The sequence below is a fragment of the Giraffa tippelskirchi genome, chromosome 11, assembly GCF_054371585.1.
Source record: "Giraffa tippelskirchi isolate mGirTip1 chromosome 11, T2T-mGirTip1v1.2.pri, whole genome shotgun sequence".
NCBI lineage: Eukaryota > Metazoa > Chordata > Mammalia > Artiodactyla > Giraffidae > Giraffa > Giraffa tippelskirchi.
This window is the reverse complement of record NC_137285.1, coordinates 20845153-20860538: the sequence shown is the minus strand read 5'-3', so window position 1 is coordinate 20860538 and position 15386 is coordinate 20845153. Positions and strand designations below refer to the sequence as shown.

The window sequence follows — 15386 nt, the reverse complement described above, 5'->3', positions numbered from 1 at the left end:
GCAGGCTTCATTGGGTCAGGCCTCTGCCTGCATCCTGTGTCCCCATTGTGTCCGGTGGTCGGGCTGTGCCCCCTGCCCCTCCCCCGCTTGCTCTGCAGTTGGTTCCCTGTGCTCCTCTGCTCCTCCTCAAGCTTCAGGCAGGGCTCCCTGGAACACAAGGAGCTCTGCGGGTCTTCTAGATTTTCCAGGACTCTGGTTTCTGCAGGGAGGAAGATGGTGAGGGCCGAGGCTGAGGGGCATCTGGTCTGTAACACAACTCTTGCTAAGATCTTGCAACACAAGGCAGTGGGGGGTGGCAGGCCACCTGCACACCCTGACTCGGGATTTGCTGGGGGCAGGGGCTGGCCCTGGCATCCCCCAGGGGCAGAAAAGTCTTCTTCCTGCTCCCTCCCCTTCTCCCTTTGGCCTGTCAGTCCTCCCTGTCTCTCCCTTCCCCCTCCCATTCCCTGTTCAGCCCAGCCCAGTGCCCACACACCAGCGTGCTTTCCCCAGGCTATTGGGTTACAGGAGTCTCCTCTCACAGCTTGCTGGCCCACAGCCTCACTTTCCAGGTTTCCTTGGGACACAGCCCTGCTGCACCCCTGAAGACCCCAGAACTTGAGAGGGTGGGTTGGAGAACCAGAGATACTAGCTGGATAGGTGGTGTGGCTTGTCCTCTGGGAGAAAGTGGAATCAAGCCCTGGTTTCATGAATTGACACCTGTGACCTTGGGTAGCGGCTTCACCCCGCGAGCCTCAGTTTCCTCATCCGTAAAGTGGGAGAATGATAATGACAACCCTTACTCCTAAAACTCAGGCTGCCCTAACTACTAGTAGTGGTATCAGCATCCTTTTTATTTTAAAGCCATTGGCTCCCCCTTTTCTTCTCAGGGATGTTTGAGGTGCTCTCTTGAATAATATGTGCAGGAACAGCCATGGTAGGGACTTGCCCCAGACACCCAGGTTCAAATGCAGATTCTGATGCTTCCTAGCTATCCAACCTTGGGCGAGTGGTTTGTCTTCTCTGGGCCTTAGTTTCCCCACTTATGAAATGGGAATAATTCCCACCTCAAAGTGGGCTTCCCAGGTAGCATAGTTGGTAAAGAATCCACCTGCCAATGCAGGAGACACAAGAGACATGGGTTCGATCCCTGGGTGGGGAAGATCCCCTCGAAGAGACCAGTATTCTTGCCTGGAGAGTCCCCATGGACAGAGGAGCCTGGCAGGCTGTAGTCCACAGGGTCACAAAGAGTCAGACACGACTGAGCACACACATGTCCACCTCAAAGGGCTGCTGTGGGAACGGTTTGAGTGAAATGGGTGTGGGGTGCTTAGAAGTGTTCCTGGCGTGTCGTGAGCATCCCTCACTGAGAGCCACGTGGCGGTGGCAGTGTTGGGGGGTTCAGTAGTGAATTGCCCTGGGGGGTTCAGTAGTGAATTGCCCTGGGGGGTTCAGTTGTGAATTGCCCGTGTCCTCCCGGTGCGTGGTAGCTGGGATGACTGGATAATGTAGGTGCAGTCCTTCCCCGCTGACTGCGAAGGAGTGGACTTACATTGAAGGCTGCGGAGAGTGCACTGAGAGATGGGGTGTCGCATCTCCCTTGGTTGTTAATTGGGTATAGAGTATGTCCACTCCCGGATTGCTTGAGGAATTGATTTGTTGATCGATTGGCTCATTCATTCATTCACTCATTCAAAGAGGCAGCCTAGCCAGATGGTATAGAGTGGGGCCCTTGGTGAAAGGGCACACAGAGCTCTGCAGCCTCCTGACTGGTGCCCATGGGTTCGTGGCCTCGGCACTCGGCCTTGCTTTAAAGGCGGTAAGACCGGCCCCACTCGTGGGGTTGCTGTGAGCTGCAGAGGCTGTCGTACTTGTAAAGGGCCGGGTGCAGCCCTTGATTGGTGCTTACTAAGTGTTGGACCTCACCCCCATTGCACACTCAGCACAGCTTTACTGAGTGCGTACTATGTGCCAGGGAAGAAATGGCAGGTGCCATCCATATACATGTGGGTGGGTTTCCTGCTGGGCTGAGGAGCTGGGTCTTTCTTTAATGGACAGTGGGAGCCATCGAAGGTTTGTGAGCTGAGAGGCCACCCAGTGGGGGATGGGCTCAAGGTAGATTGTGCAGGTCCCAGCAAAGTGCAGCCAGAGCTGATAGAGATGGTCGCCCTCCTTGTCCCCAGACCCTGGACTTGCTGGTGGATGGGCGGCATCACTGGTGGGCTGAGGAGGAGGAGGGGAGTGTGAGCAGCTTGGGCCCCTCCCCAGACCCCTGAGGTCGTCACTGTTGACCCCATCCTTATGTGAAGATGCTGAGGTCAGATGGGAGAGGGGCCTGGTGAGGCCACAGAGAGGGTTTGAACTCACATCTGTAGGTGCCCCTAGCTTCCCTTTCTGGACCCCTCCTTGTGTTCCAGGACTCCCATGGAACGCAGCAGAGGTGGTCCTGGTGGGAAGCAGTGGCCCAGAAGGTGGGGGCCTGCAGGCCATGTTCTGAGACCAACAGATGGGTGAACCTGGCTGGTCACTTGTGGATGAGAAAGGGCTGTTTGGGAGAATGGGGTTGGCTCTCCTTCCCCGCTGACTGCGAAGGAGTGGACTTACATTGAAGGCTGCGGAGAAAGTGCACTGAGGGATTTGGGGACCCATCAGCCCTGGGTCCATCCATCCTGACAGTGGCCACCCAGGGTGCAGGGGTGAGTTCCCTGTCACTGGAGAATGCAAGCAGGCCTCACAAGATGCTGCCCTTCACCCTCCAGACCCCAGGAGGGAGACAGGTCCTTATGATTCCTGAAGCAGGGGCAGCCACCTCTGGCTGCCGGCCAGGCCCCGTCTGGAGCTCAGGAAGACATGTCACCCTCGGCCAGCAGAGGAAGCAGTGGGGGAAGCAGGGGGTCAAGGGGTCTCCCCTCCTGCCTTGTGCCAGACCTGGCCTGAGTGTGACCGCCGACAACGTCAGCAGGAAGCAGGGTCGGGTGGGCAGGCGGAGCACGTCCCAGAGTTATGTAACATCTGGCACTGGTGACTTCTCCGAGGTTTTCCCTCCCCCTCCTAATGGCCGAAGGTTACCCTTTCCTCCCATCTGTGAATCCAGGCCCTGGGGCTCAGCTTCCTTGTCTCTCTGTCTCTGTCCGTCTCAACCCATCCCCCGCCTTGCCTTGTTTTCCTCTGTTGCCTCTTCCATCTGAAGCTGCACAGGCCTGAAGCGAGAGAGACGGTCAGGCAGGGAAGTACTTGAACCTGACCTGCACTGAAGTCTGGGCTTCTTAACCCCACAAGCTGTGTGATCTTGGGCAGGTGTCTTTGCCTCTCTGAGCCAGTGTCTTTGTCTATCAGTTTCATGCATCTAAAGAAGTAGATACAGAGTGCCTATTATGCACCAGCTTCTGTTCTAGGTGTGCTGGGAATTCAGCTGAGAACAAAGGTGTCAGCCCTCGAGAAGTTGGTTCTAGCTGGAGAGACAAATTAACACAGAGAATTTCCGATTGTGGTCTGAAGATGGTACGATGAGGGATAGTAGTAGAAAGTGATTGATGAGGAGTGAGATTAGCTCATTTTGGCAGAGTAATCAGGGAAGACCTCTCTGGGGAGGTGATGTACAAGTGAAACCCTGATGGAGGCGGGCATTGTGGGTGTCTGGGAGAAGGATGTTCAGCCAGAAGAATGACCAGTGCCAAGGTCCTGTGGCCAGGGCATTGTGAGGCCATCTGCATAAGAAGGACAGTGTTTGTAGCAGACCTGGAGGGTAAACCAGTTAGAGAGCTGAGTGGGGTCCAGATTGAAATCACACTGGACTGTATGGAGTGGGGAGGACTTGAGTTTTTATACTGTGGGTTCTTGGAATGGCTGGAGAGTTTAAAGCAGGGAGTAGAATTCTCTGACTTGCAGAGTAGATGGGCAGATCCAGGAAATTTGTAAGTAGAGAAGGCTTGGCACGTAGTAGGTGCTTAATAAACATCAGCTGTAATCGCTAACACTGGTATCGCCAGTATCTCCTGTTCCATATAACTCTGAATTCTGGGGTTTGGGGCCACATGTAGAAGGATTTGTTATGATTCCTGGGACACGAAGTCCACCAGCCTCTCAGACCTGGTGTTGGGGAGATTCTGGTCTTGACGTCATACTCACCCCTCTTGGGACGATGTGGCCTGGGCTGCGGGTCCGAGGGACCTCAGTTTCCCCAGAAGGTGCCTCCCGGCCTGGCCCACAGGAAGCCCCTGTTCCCTGTGAGGCTCCAAGTGTTACCCACTCCCACCCAGCCCCCCGGGCAGCTGATTGCTCACCCTCACCCAGCCCCAGACACTCGAGTGGGTCCCCGTCTGCTAAAAATAGATTGGGGAAGAAGTGGGAACCCTCAGCTGCACCCACAGAACCCACACGCCACACAACTTTCTCGTGTCCTCGCAAGCTCCAGCTGGAGGACCCTCCCGGGGGAAGCTCGGGGTTTGGGGCCGGGCTGCGCCAGCCCTTGGAGGCGGGTGGATGGCGGCGGAGCTGGGCGTGCCCAGGGGCCTGGTGGACGTTCGGCAGGGTGGGGCTGCAGCCCTGGCCGAGTGCTGGTGACGGAAACCGTGACTAACGGGCAAACGGACTTTTCCCTCTTCCTCCCTATACTCTGAGCTGCTGTACTCCGAGGAGCCCCGTTTGCTCAGGAAGGAGACAGGACAGGAAGTGATCAAACTCCTGGACAGGGGCTGGGGCTTGGGGACCCCTGAGACCTGCTTGTGGCCCTGCATGGTAAGGGGCCAGGCTGGACAGGGCCTGCTGGCACCTGGAGGTGATGGGGCATTTGTCCGAGAGTGAGTTGGGCTGCATGGGGCCAGAGGGGAGGTGCATTAGTGCCCTTTCCTCTGTAATAGCATACCACAAACTGGTACAGAAACTTGCTATCTTGCAATCCTAGAGGCTAGAAGTCTGAAATCAAGGTGTCGGCAGGGTCCTGCTCCTTCCAAAGGCTCCAGGGGAGGCCCCCGCCCTGCTCTCCCTGCTTCTGGGGCCAGTCCACAATCCCAGACTTTCCTCGGCTAGTGGCTCTGGGTGCCTCTGTGTCCAAGATTCTGTCTTCTTCTAAGGACACCAGTCATTTTGGATTTAGGGTCCTCCCTCATAGCCCAGTTGGGCTTCCCTCATAGCTCAGTTGGTAAAGAATCTGCCTGCAATGCAGGAGACCTGGGTTTGATCCCTGGGTTTGATCCCTGGGTTGGGAAGGTCCCCTGGAGAAGGGAAAGGCTACCCACTCCAGTATTCTGGCCTAGAGAATTCCATGGACTGTATAGTCCATGGGGTTTCAAAGAGTCGGATACGACTGAGCAACCTTCTTCTTTCTTCTTCTTCTCACCTAATAAGACCTCATCTCACCTAATTACATCTGCAAAGAGCTCATTTCTAAGTTAAGGTCCCATTCTAGGGTTCAGGTGGACGTTTATTCTGGGAGAAACCTAGTCAACCCAGGGTAAGGGGCTTCGCTGGGAGCTGTTGACACATCTAGGAGCGTTTAGGTTCCATCTGCTTCCTTGGGAACCCCAAAGGGTTCAGGCTGCGATCCCTCCCATCACACTGGCTGTATTGGGGTGGGTCCCCTCTTAGGGGCCAGTCAACCCCCTGGGAGTCACTGGTCACTTCGGATCCCTAGCACACGCTGCCTCTACACATGCCGACTCTGCCAACTGTGTGTTCAGGCCCCCAATGCTGCCCATTCAGTCACTCAGTAAGTCAATCAACAAACGCTTTCTGAACCTCTGCCTGGCTCAGCCTGGGGGTAAAAGAGACATCCTCCTGGGGCACCTGGCACAATGAGGTGCAAAGACGGGAGCCATCAAGGAGGAGTGATGGTTGTGCCCAGGCCTGGGGTGGGCCCTTGGCTTCCAGAGTGGGGAGCAGGGCTTCTGGGGACCAGACGGAAGGAGGCGCGGAGGGAAGTGAAAGGCTGCCAAGTGAGGGCCTTCTTTCTGTTCCTCGAACACCAAGCTGATTCCACCTCTAGCCTCCATACTTGCAGTTCCTTCCACCTGGGCCACTCTCGTCCAGAGCCTTGTCTGGCCAGCTTCTTCTCAGGACTCGGCTCAGATGTCTCCTCTTCCAAGAAGTCTTTCCTGAGCCCCGCCCCCCTGCACTCTCGCTCCCGCCCTGCCTGTCCCCATGAGCTGCCGTGCTTCCACCTCTGAGTCTTCTTTTTAATTGATGTGTCTATTGCTGTCTCCCTGACTAGCTGGCCTGTGGGGAGGCAGAGACCCTGTCTACCTCATTCATTGTGCTTTCTTGTCCCCTGGTGTACTGTGAAGACTGGTGGGATGAAATGATACGCCGCCCAAGCTAACCTGGGGGCAGATGGCGCCGCAAGGGGATGCTTCATTCATTCATTCCCTCCAGTGTACTGACTGCACCACCTGGCAGTGAACCCTCCAGGGAGTGTGGTTATCGCTCTGGCTTGGACAGCCAGCAGGGCTGGAGCAATCGTGGGGGGCCTCCAGGCAGAGGCAGTCCTTCCTCACCTGTTCCGGAAGGATGTCGGGGCAGCCCATAGGCCAGGCTGCACCCTGGTGTATCTGGGACACGATGGAAGAATGAAGCTTTGGGTAAAAATAACCACTGGCATGTCTGGCCGTGCAGCTGGGGCGCGAGCGGGGAAGAGCGCCCTTGGGACCACGTGGCCGGGATCACTGTCCCTAGGAGCTATGGCAGGCTTCTGGCTCTGGGAGTCCCCGGGCTGACAGCCCAGGTCCTGGCCCTGGTGCTGGCCCTGACCTGCCGCTATCCCTGTGCCCTAGGAGAAGGAGAGGAATGCACGGAGGAAGAAGAAGAAAGCCCCAGCTGCTGCCAGTGAGGAGGCCGCCTTCCCACCCGTAGTGGAGGACGAGGAGATGGAGGCGTCGGGCGTGAGTGGAAACGAAGAGGAGATGGCAGAAGAGGCGGAAGGTGAGGGTGGGTGGTGGGAGCTGACCTCTTCCAGAAATGCCTGGGTCCTACTGAGAAGGGGCCTGGACTGCCCCAAGGGGAGAGGGTGGTAGTGATGGTGATGATCATGGTGGTGATGGTGACAATGATGGTGATGACGTCAGTGATGGTGATAGTGATGGTGGTGGTGGTGGTGGTGATCATGGTGGTGATAGTGATGATGATGGTGATGATGGTGATGGTGACGGTGGTGATGGTGATGATCATGGTGATAATGATGATGGTGGTGACAGTGGCAACAATAATCATGGTAATCTGCCTCTCTGCACTCTCAGGACACTTGTTCATTCTATCCTCCTGCCCCCTGTGAGTTCAGTCTTGTGCTTGGTGACCCTACACATCCAGGACATATCCAGTTCTGGTGACACCTATTATCTTGCCAGCATAGCTGGTGTCACATTTTAGGGAAAAAATTATTTATTTTTGAAAATAGTTTTTTTTTTTCTCTTTTTGACCACACTACATAGCATGCAGGATCTTAGCTCTTTGATCAAACCCATGCCCCTTGCAGTAGAAGCATGGAGTCTTAACCACTGGACCACCAGAGAAGTCCATAAAAATAGTTTTCTGACCTGAACCATTATTTTATACTCCAGTATTCTTGCCTGGAGAATCCCATGGACAGAGGAGTCTGATGGGCTACAGTTCATGGGGTTGCATAGAGTCAGGACACGACTGAGCGACTAGTATACACTATTTTACAACTTGACCAAAGTAAGCAGAACCAATACCATTGGTCAATAAGTATTCAAAAGTTAGGTAATTATGCTTCATTTTGCTCCCAAGTGTCCGAATTTGGATGATAAACTGCCCAGCCCCTGGCTTTCTGCCTGGGGGCCCTGAGGCTGGGGGCAATTGCATCAGGCACCCCAGAGTTGCGTCGTCTGCCTGGATCTTAGATGAATTCTGCCACCTGGTGAGGGCTGCTAAAGAGAGAGTGAGAATTAATATTTAAATTTTGCTCTCGGTTCTGCCCACTTCTCAAAAGGAGGATTTCGACTGCACAAGATGGTCACTCAACTTCGGGGCCTGGCCCCCATGTAACACCCAGCTCCGCTATGCAAATAGCATTTGTAGACGTGGAAGTCACACCAGGCTGCCCAAGGGCAGGCTTGCATCCCTGGTCACTGATTACTCTGCCTTTGGCCCCCAGCCCTCTCCCTTTTGCTTGGTCTACACCAGTCCCCCAAGGCATGACAGCCCTGAAGACCCCTCCACTCCCTGCTTCGCTAAATGTGTCTGCTTCTCCTTCTGCCATCCCACCTGCCAGAACTCCCCAGCGGGGCCTCAGGTTCTTGGTGAAGGGACCCTCCTCTCCTCCCATCCCGTCTCCTGCCCAGGTTTCCCTCCTGTCGCTCCTATCTGCCTGCCCCTGCATTTAAACTCCCAAACTTCTGCCAGCGTGGGCAAGGAAGGTGTGAATCACCCACAGCTCTGTAAGCAAGACATGCAAATAAATTCAAGTTGTGCCAGCCTGCAGTGCATTCACCAGCCTGAATCCTACTTCCAGGTTGAAAATGGAGAATCGGCCCATTTGGTTGTTGTCTTACGTTGGGGGTGACCTGGGGTGCTGAGTCTGGCCTCCTCGCCAGCCCTGGGTCTCTTCAGCTCAGGTTGGCCAGAGGCCTGACCAGTTTCTGATGGAAGGCGCTCCAAATCCCTCAGGTCCTTGAATTCTGAGTCCTGGGTCTGTAACCAGGAAAAGGGAACCTGGGGAGCAGGAACCCACTCTCCTCTTTAAATATCCTCCCGGCTGTGTGTGGGCAGGATGCAGGCTTGGTGGGAAAGTTAAAGGAAGCCAGACTTTGGCTCGGCATTAAAAGCAGAACAGATGCTGCCCAGAGAGAATTTTGAGGTAGTGAGTTCCCTGTCCCCTGTAGGGTTCACACTCCCTATCAAGGATGGGGGAGGGGCATTCTTGGCTGGTCTTCTGAACCTGGGGCTTCTGTGACCACCTCAGGTGGTCCTGAGCACATCAAGGGAGGCAGTTGAGAAGATTCTGCCCAAAGGCATCGGGTGATGGTCCCATCTTACAGATGAGGAAACTGAGCCCTCGTGGGGAGGGAGAGGAGAATTACTCACACAGGGTGTCATGTAGCTAGTTGACTTGGAATCTGCCAATCCAACAGGCATTTGCTGTGTAAACCTGTCCCTTGTGACCAGGATAGGGGAGGGGAGGTAGGTCCCGGGTTAGGGCCTGAGGTCTCTCCAATGGAACCGTCTAGAACATCCCACCAGCCCCAACAGCACCACAGACCCCTCCAGAGGGTAGGCAGCGAGGGCCTTGTATCCAGGCTGGAGATGAGTCCAGGGAAGGGAGGAGTGATCCATTTGACCCTGTAGTTTCTCCAGTAAAGATAGTGGTTGTAATAAGAATATCAGCCTTGAATTATTCCCTTTAATCATCACAACAGCCCAATGGGTGCTGCCGTCATCCCCTTTTATAGACAAGGACTCTGAGACACAGGGAATTTATCCAAGGAAGCCAGTTGGCCTGTTCGGGGACCAAGCTTTAAACTTGTCAGAAATACTGGTTCTCAGGCCCCACCTGGACCTACTGAGTGAGAAATGTTTTGGGAGTAGGCCCAGCCATCTGAGTCTTCACGACCCTCAGGCACGCTCATGCCTGGGAATCCCTGACAGAGATAAGCTGCTGGGTAAGGGAGAGAGCCAGGCGTAAACCACTCCTTTTGTAGATGAACACACAGACTCTGGGGCTAAGCCATTTGTCCAGAGGACCTCAGTGCCGGCCCCCTTCGTCCTGTGGTCTGACAATGTGAAAGGAGGGAGTGACATTGCTAGAGTCAGGAGACAGGGTCAGGAACCCCGTGGTTAGGGATATAAGATGCTGGGGTCAACCCTCTCCTGCCCCCATGCAGTGTGGCCTGGGACAAGTGACTCAACCTCTCTGTTTCCTCATCTGCAAAGCAGAGTGGTGATGATCGTCTCTAACTTAGAAGTTATTGAGGATGAGGTGTGTGTGTGAAGAGCTTTGCCCAGAGCCCAACACCCACAGGGCAAGCCTGTGTTGCTGTTGTTGGGATGATCATTTCTGGGAGGAGTGGCCTTTGCTCTGGGCCTTGAAGGGTGACAAGAGACGGGAGTCTGGGGGCAGTAAAGGCTGAAGGAAGTGTTTTTGCAGGGCACTGGCAGCCCCTGCTGGCCTGGCTCTGCGTCTGAGGGGTGAGACAAGGCCGGACAGCCCCAAAGGCCTCTCCTTCCAGCCCTGCCCCGCTCTGAGGCCAGCACCCCACCCCTAGGACTCTGGAGTTGGGAACCGGAGGAGCCTAGTAACTTGTCCAAGGACACCCAGGAGTGTTCTGGGCTGCGGGCTTTCGGGACAGGGTTGTAGGTCCTCCCTGCCTGCCTGGCCCCAAATCCTCCTCCCTCCCCACCTGCTGCTCATGCCACCTCGCTTCTAACCCTTCTCTCACTTCCTTCCAGCCTTACACGCCTCTGGGAACGAGGTCCCCAGAGGGGAATGCAGTGGCCCAGGTACGAATGTGGCCAGCTGGCCTGGGGGGGGGGTGGGGGTAGGGCCAAGCCGGGGTGGGGGGCACCCCCAGGTCTCCTGTTGTCTACGAGAGGCCCCACCTCTGTGAGCACACCTCTGCCTGTGGGCACCACTGCTGGTGCCACCACCACCTCTGTCCCCCCTCCTCAGTACAGTGTCTGTTCCCCATGCTGTTCCCTGGCTCACACCTGCAGATCAGTGCACTCGACTCGACTGTTGATTTCTTACTAGTGTGTCCACCTGTGACTCTTACCCACTTCTGTTTCCCCTACAGCAAGTGTGGGGGAGGGAGGTTTCAAATGTCCCCGTTTTGTAGAAAGTGAGGAAAATTGAAACGCAAAGAAGTGACAGGAGTCATGGTTAAGGCTAAGGAGCCAGGTCTGGAGCTGAGGTCCCCTTTCCCTTCATCTGTGCACATTGTCATTCGATCAGCGCTTATTGTGCACCTGCTGCATACCAGCCCTGTGAACAGTGGCCAGGGGCTGTGGTTGGTGTGGACCCTCTCCCCATGAGCTCCTCCAGGCTCACTAGCCAGATGTTATGATGATGACAGTGATGACACAACAGCAACAGTTACCAGGTGTCACCCTGTTTGCTGCAACCCCTGTGAGGTGGGAACTGTTCTCCCCACTCTACAGATGGGGAAGCGAGGCCGGGAGGTCACTGTGTCAGCGTGGCCAGGCCGCCAGCAGGGGCAGAGCCAGGGCTGCAGCTCCGATGAGAACAAGGAGACCCCAGGACAAAAGCCGGCACCCCTGGCTGCCCCTAGCCTGGCTCTGTAGGGTGCTGGCCACCCACCCGGCCACTCTGGGGATTGCAAGTTAACAGCTCCTGGGCTCCCCCAGGGTCAGCAGGTGGAGAGGGCCGCCAGAAGAGGACAGAGGTCTGGGAGGGGTCAGGCTGGCTGCCCAGGTGTGTAGGAGCCTCGGGGCTGTTTGGTGTCCAGGGATGGGACTGTGGCCCCCTGAACTCCTACCCAGAGCCAGGCTGCATAGTCAGGGTCATCGGGTGGTGGGGGGAGCGTGAGCAGGGCCCCACCTATCTTGACCCTGAGCCCCCCGGCACCGCTCACTCCATCTTTGCTCTCTACCCGCAGCCGCCGTCAACAACAGCTCTGACACCGAGAGCGTCCCCTCACCCCGCACCGAGGCCGCCAAGGACACGGGGCAGAACGGGCCCAAGCCCCCGCCCGCCCCGGGCACAGATGCACCACCTCCCGAGACGCCCACCCCGCCGCCCGAGGACGCCCCGGCCCCCACCGAGCCCGCCCCGGCCCCCGAAGCCACTGGCCCGCCCACACCCCTGCCAGCACCGCAGTCGCCCGCCACACCCCCTGCCGTGCTCCCCAAGGAGGAGAAGGAGGAAGAGGCCACAGCCGCCCCCTCAACCGAGGAGGGAGAGGAGCAGAAGCCCCCCGTGGCCCCAGAGCAGGCGGCCGACATGGGCAAGGCCAAGACGGAGGAGCCGGGCGAGGCGCACCCCGCGGAGCCCGTCAAGAGTGAGTGCGAGGAGGAGGCCGCCGGAGAGGGGCCCGACAAGGTGAAGGCGGGCCCGGAGGCCACAGTGGAGGCCGCGCCCGAGGGGACGCTCAAGGTGGAGAAGAAGGAGGCCAGCGGCTCTGGGGGCAAAGGCCCCGTGGCCAAGGGCTCAGGCGCCCCCCAGGACAGTGACTCCAGTGCCACCTGCAGCGCCGACGAGGTGGACGAGCCGGAGGGCGGCGACAAGAACAGGTGAGAGAGCCAGCTTTGCCGTCTCATTCTGTAAGCGCTTGTTGAGACGTGGCACACGAGGCTGATTCCACGCCTGCCCTCGGGGAGAGGGGGCCACCGCTAAGCATTCTCCGTCTGGCAGGAGTTCCGATGTTGGGACAGGGCAGCATCAATGGGGTTGGTGCCCCCTTAGCAGTGGCCTCTGAGCTGAGCCTGGGCGGGGAGAAGTAGGGTGACAGTGAGCATGGATTAGCTTCCAGAGCTGCCGCCACCAAGGGCCACCCCAGAGTCAAGGCATCGGCAGGGCCACTCCCCCCGAAGGCTCCTTCCTGCCTCCTCCAGCCTCTGGTGGTGCCAGCCATCCCTGACTTGTAGATGCGTCACTTTGTGGTCCCATAACATTCTCTCCATGTGTCCCTGTGCCCACATTTCCCTTTCGCCGTAAGGACGTCAGTCCTTGGATGAGGGTCCACCCTCAGGACCTCCTCTTAACTGCATCGCATTTGCAAAGAGCCTGTTTCCAAAGAAGTTCACATTCACAGGTACTTGGTTCTTAGGACTTGAAGAGACTTGGGGAGACAAAGTTCTACCCTCAACACGATGGGATCAGCAAGTGCAGAGGCCGGAGGTGGGACTGAGCCTGCACAATTCAGCAGACCAGCCCGCCTTGCAGGGCCTCTGAGCTGGGTGGGCGGCTGCATTTTGTTCTCAGGATGATGAGACCTCGGCAGCTTGTGCCTGACACCTGGGGTGTGTCTCAGGCTCTGAAACTTGCCAGCTGTGTGAAGGGGGAGATTTAATGGGGGGCCGGAGGGGCAGAGGGATGCACTTTGTGAGGCGGCCTTGGGGGTGTCCTGTGGCTGGTGAGGCTGGTGGTGCTGGACATGGGGGCAAGTGGCAGATTCCTGGGATCCTGGCTGGTTCATCTTCTGCCCGCTGAGGGTCCCTGAGACCCTGGCCAGAGCCGAAGCCTGCAGGCCCCACTCAGGGCCCAATGTGGGCAGCAAAGGGCAGGGCTGCGGAGATCCACGCCCGCTTGCATCTGGGCGGCTTAAGGAATTGTTTTCTAGTGAGGCAGGCCGGTCATTTTTATTTTGACTGAAAACAGTGCAGTCTGTTTTCGCTCCTTTCACGTCTCTCGGAAAAGTTCTGGGCAGCGCGAGAGGGAGGAAAATCTGACTTTCAAATCCGACCGGTTCACTGGGAGCCGTTTCCTCTGCTCCGTGATTCACCTTGGGGCATGCAAAGATGGCAAGTTCTAGAACGTTTCGTGTGAAAACCGGACTTGGTCAGAGCTCGCTGGGTCCCCACCTGTTTGGTGAGCTACCTCTGGTGTCTGGCAGGACCCTCAGCCCACTTGTATGGCTCTTGGATAAGTAGAGGTTTGGTCAGCAGGTTTCTGGGGGCCCGGAGATCCTGAGTTTCCTGCCCAGTGGGTGCAGCTCGGAAAACAAGAGTTCTCGGTGGCCCAATCTGCCGGGGAGGGCCCTGGGCCAGAATCTGGCCACTTGGCTCACTCTTTGTGCCTGGGTAATGGGGTCAGGGTGGGCGGCTCCTCACCCCACTCCTGCTGGCCACAGAAACAGAGTCATGGAAACACACGTTTCTGCTCTTAGCGGGAAGAGCGTTGAGCTCATGGGACAGCCACGCTGATAAGCGGCCTCCTGGAGTCTGTGTTTTGGGTACACATGGCCTGCCTGGGCTGGACAGCTCGGAGGGTTGGCCGGGGTCCCAACAGCTTCCCTCTGGACCTCTCGGGCCAGGCCTGAAGCCCCACAGCCTACTTTCAGCCTCTCCCCCCATAACCTCAGCCCCACCCAGGGACGTGTCCTTCTCTCCCCCAGCTGGGTCTGGCTCCTGTCCACTCTTCCTGCCTGAGCGTCCAGCCTTCAGTCCCTCGGGAGCAGGAGCCTTGGGCTGGGAGTCAGGACACCTGGTTTGTCACGCCCTCTGTGACCGAGGCCAGTCCCCCGCCCTCAGGGTGAGGCTGGACTCAGGCCAGCCTCCTGACCTCTTCCTGGCTGGCAGTCTGCCACCCCTCCCTCCTGCCCCGGCTGCGGCCGCACGGGGCCAGGCGGGCGCCGGAGGACGCAGGCGAGATGCGTCAGAGTGCGCCCTGGTAGCCAGCACCCCCCGCACCGCCCTGGAGAGATTGATGGGCCCCCCCAGGCGACCCCAGGTCCTGGCCTCCTGCCCACAGCCCTGCCTCCTGCCTGGCAGTCTCAGCACAAGTCACTGTGCGTCCCTGGACAAGACACAAGATGCACTGCGTTCTGGCCCATGCCCGTACGGCTTTGGGAGAGAAAATCATATCCTGCTTTTTACTCTCCATTGCTTTCTGCCAGACAGCTCCGCCTAGGAGTTTTCTTGGCCAGCAGCCAGAGATAGTGGCTTTGATTGCACAGCCTTGAGCTCGCCTGCCCCCGCCTGTTCCGTTTCCCAGAGACGGTGCTGGGCACTTTCTGGCAGGGCTGGGCCTTCAGAAGTGCCTTGCCCTGGACCTCAGTTTTTTCACCCACAAGATGGGTGTGGGTATCCCCGCTTACAGGCTGCTTGGGAGGATGATGGAGTTCCGAGCCCACAGTAAGATGCTCAATGAAAAGAGTTAATCCTTTCCTTTGAAACTGCTTCAGGAGCCCCCAAAGTTCACTCCACGAGGAGGTTGGAATGTAGTCGCTTCCGCTGAGCCCCTGGAATTTCAAAAGAATGTAACAGCAATTTCTCCTTTATTTCTCTATTCCATAAATGATTAGCTAGGCACCAGGCTATGCCAGGTACCATCCTGGGCTCAAGGGGAGCAGCGACAAATGAGATCCTGGCTCCAGGGAGCTTACATTTCACTGGGAGCAATTAGTACAGAATTGGAACAACAATGGAATAAAGGGAATGCTCGTGTGATAAGTGGATGAGGGAGAGATTGGGCATGGGGGGAGTGTGAGGGGCAGTTAGGGAGACCTGCCTGAGGAGGTGGCATTGAAGGACAATTGGAACACAGAGTATGAGACACAGAGGGAAAGTCGCAAGAGGAAACAGCCAGTGCAAAGATCCTATGGCCTCATGAGCTTATGTTTGGTAGACGGCAAAGAGGCCTGTGGCAGAGAGTGGAGCAAGTGAGGGAAGGAGGAGAGGGCACTAGAGGAGGTCACAGAGGTGGGCAGGGTCCTGGCTCTACCCGGCCCCACAGGGCCCTGGGGGTTGAGGCAAGGAATGGAGTTTTATCTTGGGGGCGT

The 15386-nt window shown here is 57.1% G+C and overlaps 1 protein-coding gene across 15 annotated transcripts in view; it reads left to right on the top strand.

Annotated features, from left to right (window-relative positions):
• The window catches only part of NCOR2 (nuclear receptor corepressor 2), a 235573-nt gene that overhangs the window by 179318 nt on the left and 40869 nt on the right, over window positions 1–15386 (top strand). For 8 of the 15 annotated variants that reach the window (XM_081540417.1, XM_081540407.1, XM_081540405.1 and 5 more), the window contains 3 exons: window positions 6747–6894; window positions 10378–10428; window positions 11544–12177. In XM_081540417.1, coding sequence (XP_081396543.1) covers window positions 6747–6894; window positions 10378–10428; window positions 11544–12177 — 833 coding nt within the window. The remainder of the gene's footprint in view (window positions 1–6746; window positions 6895–10377; window positions 10429–11543; window positions 12178–15386) is intronic. The other 7 variants (XM_081540412.1, XM_081540414.1, XM_081540419.1 and 4 more) reach the window with 1 other exon arrangement.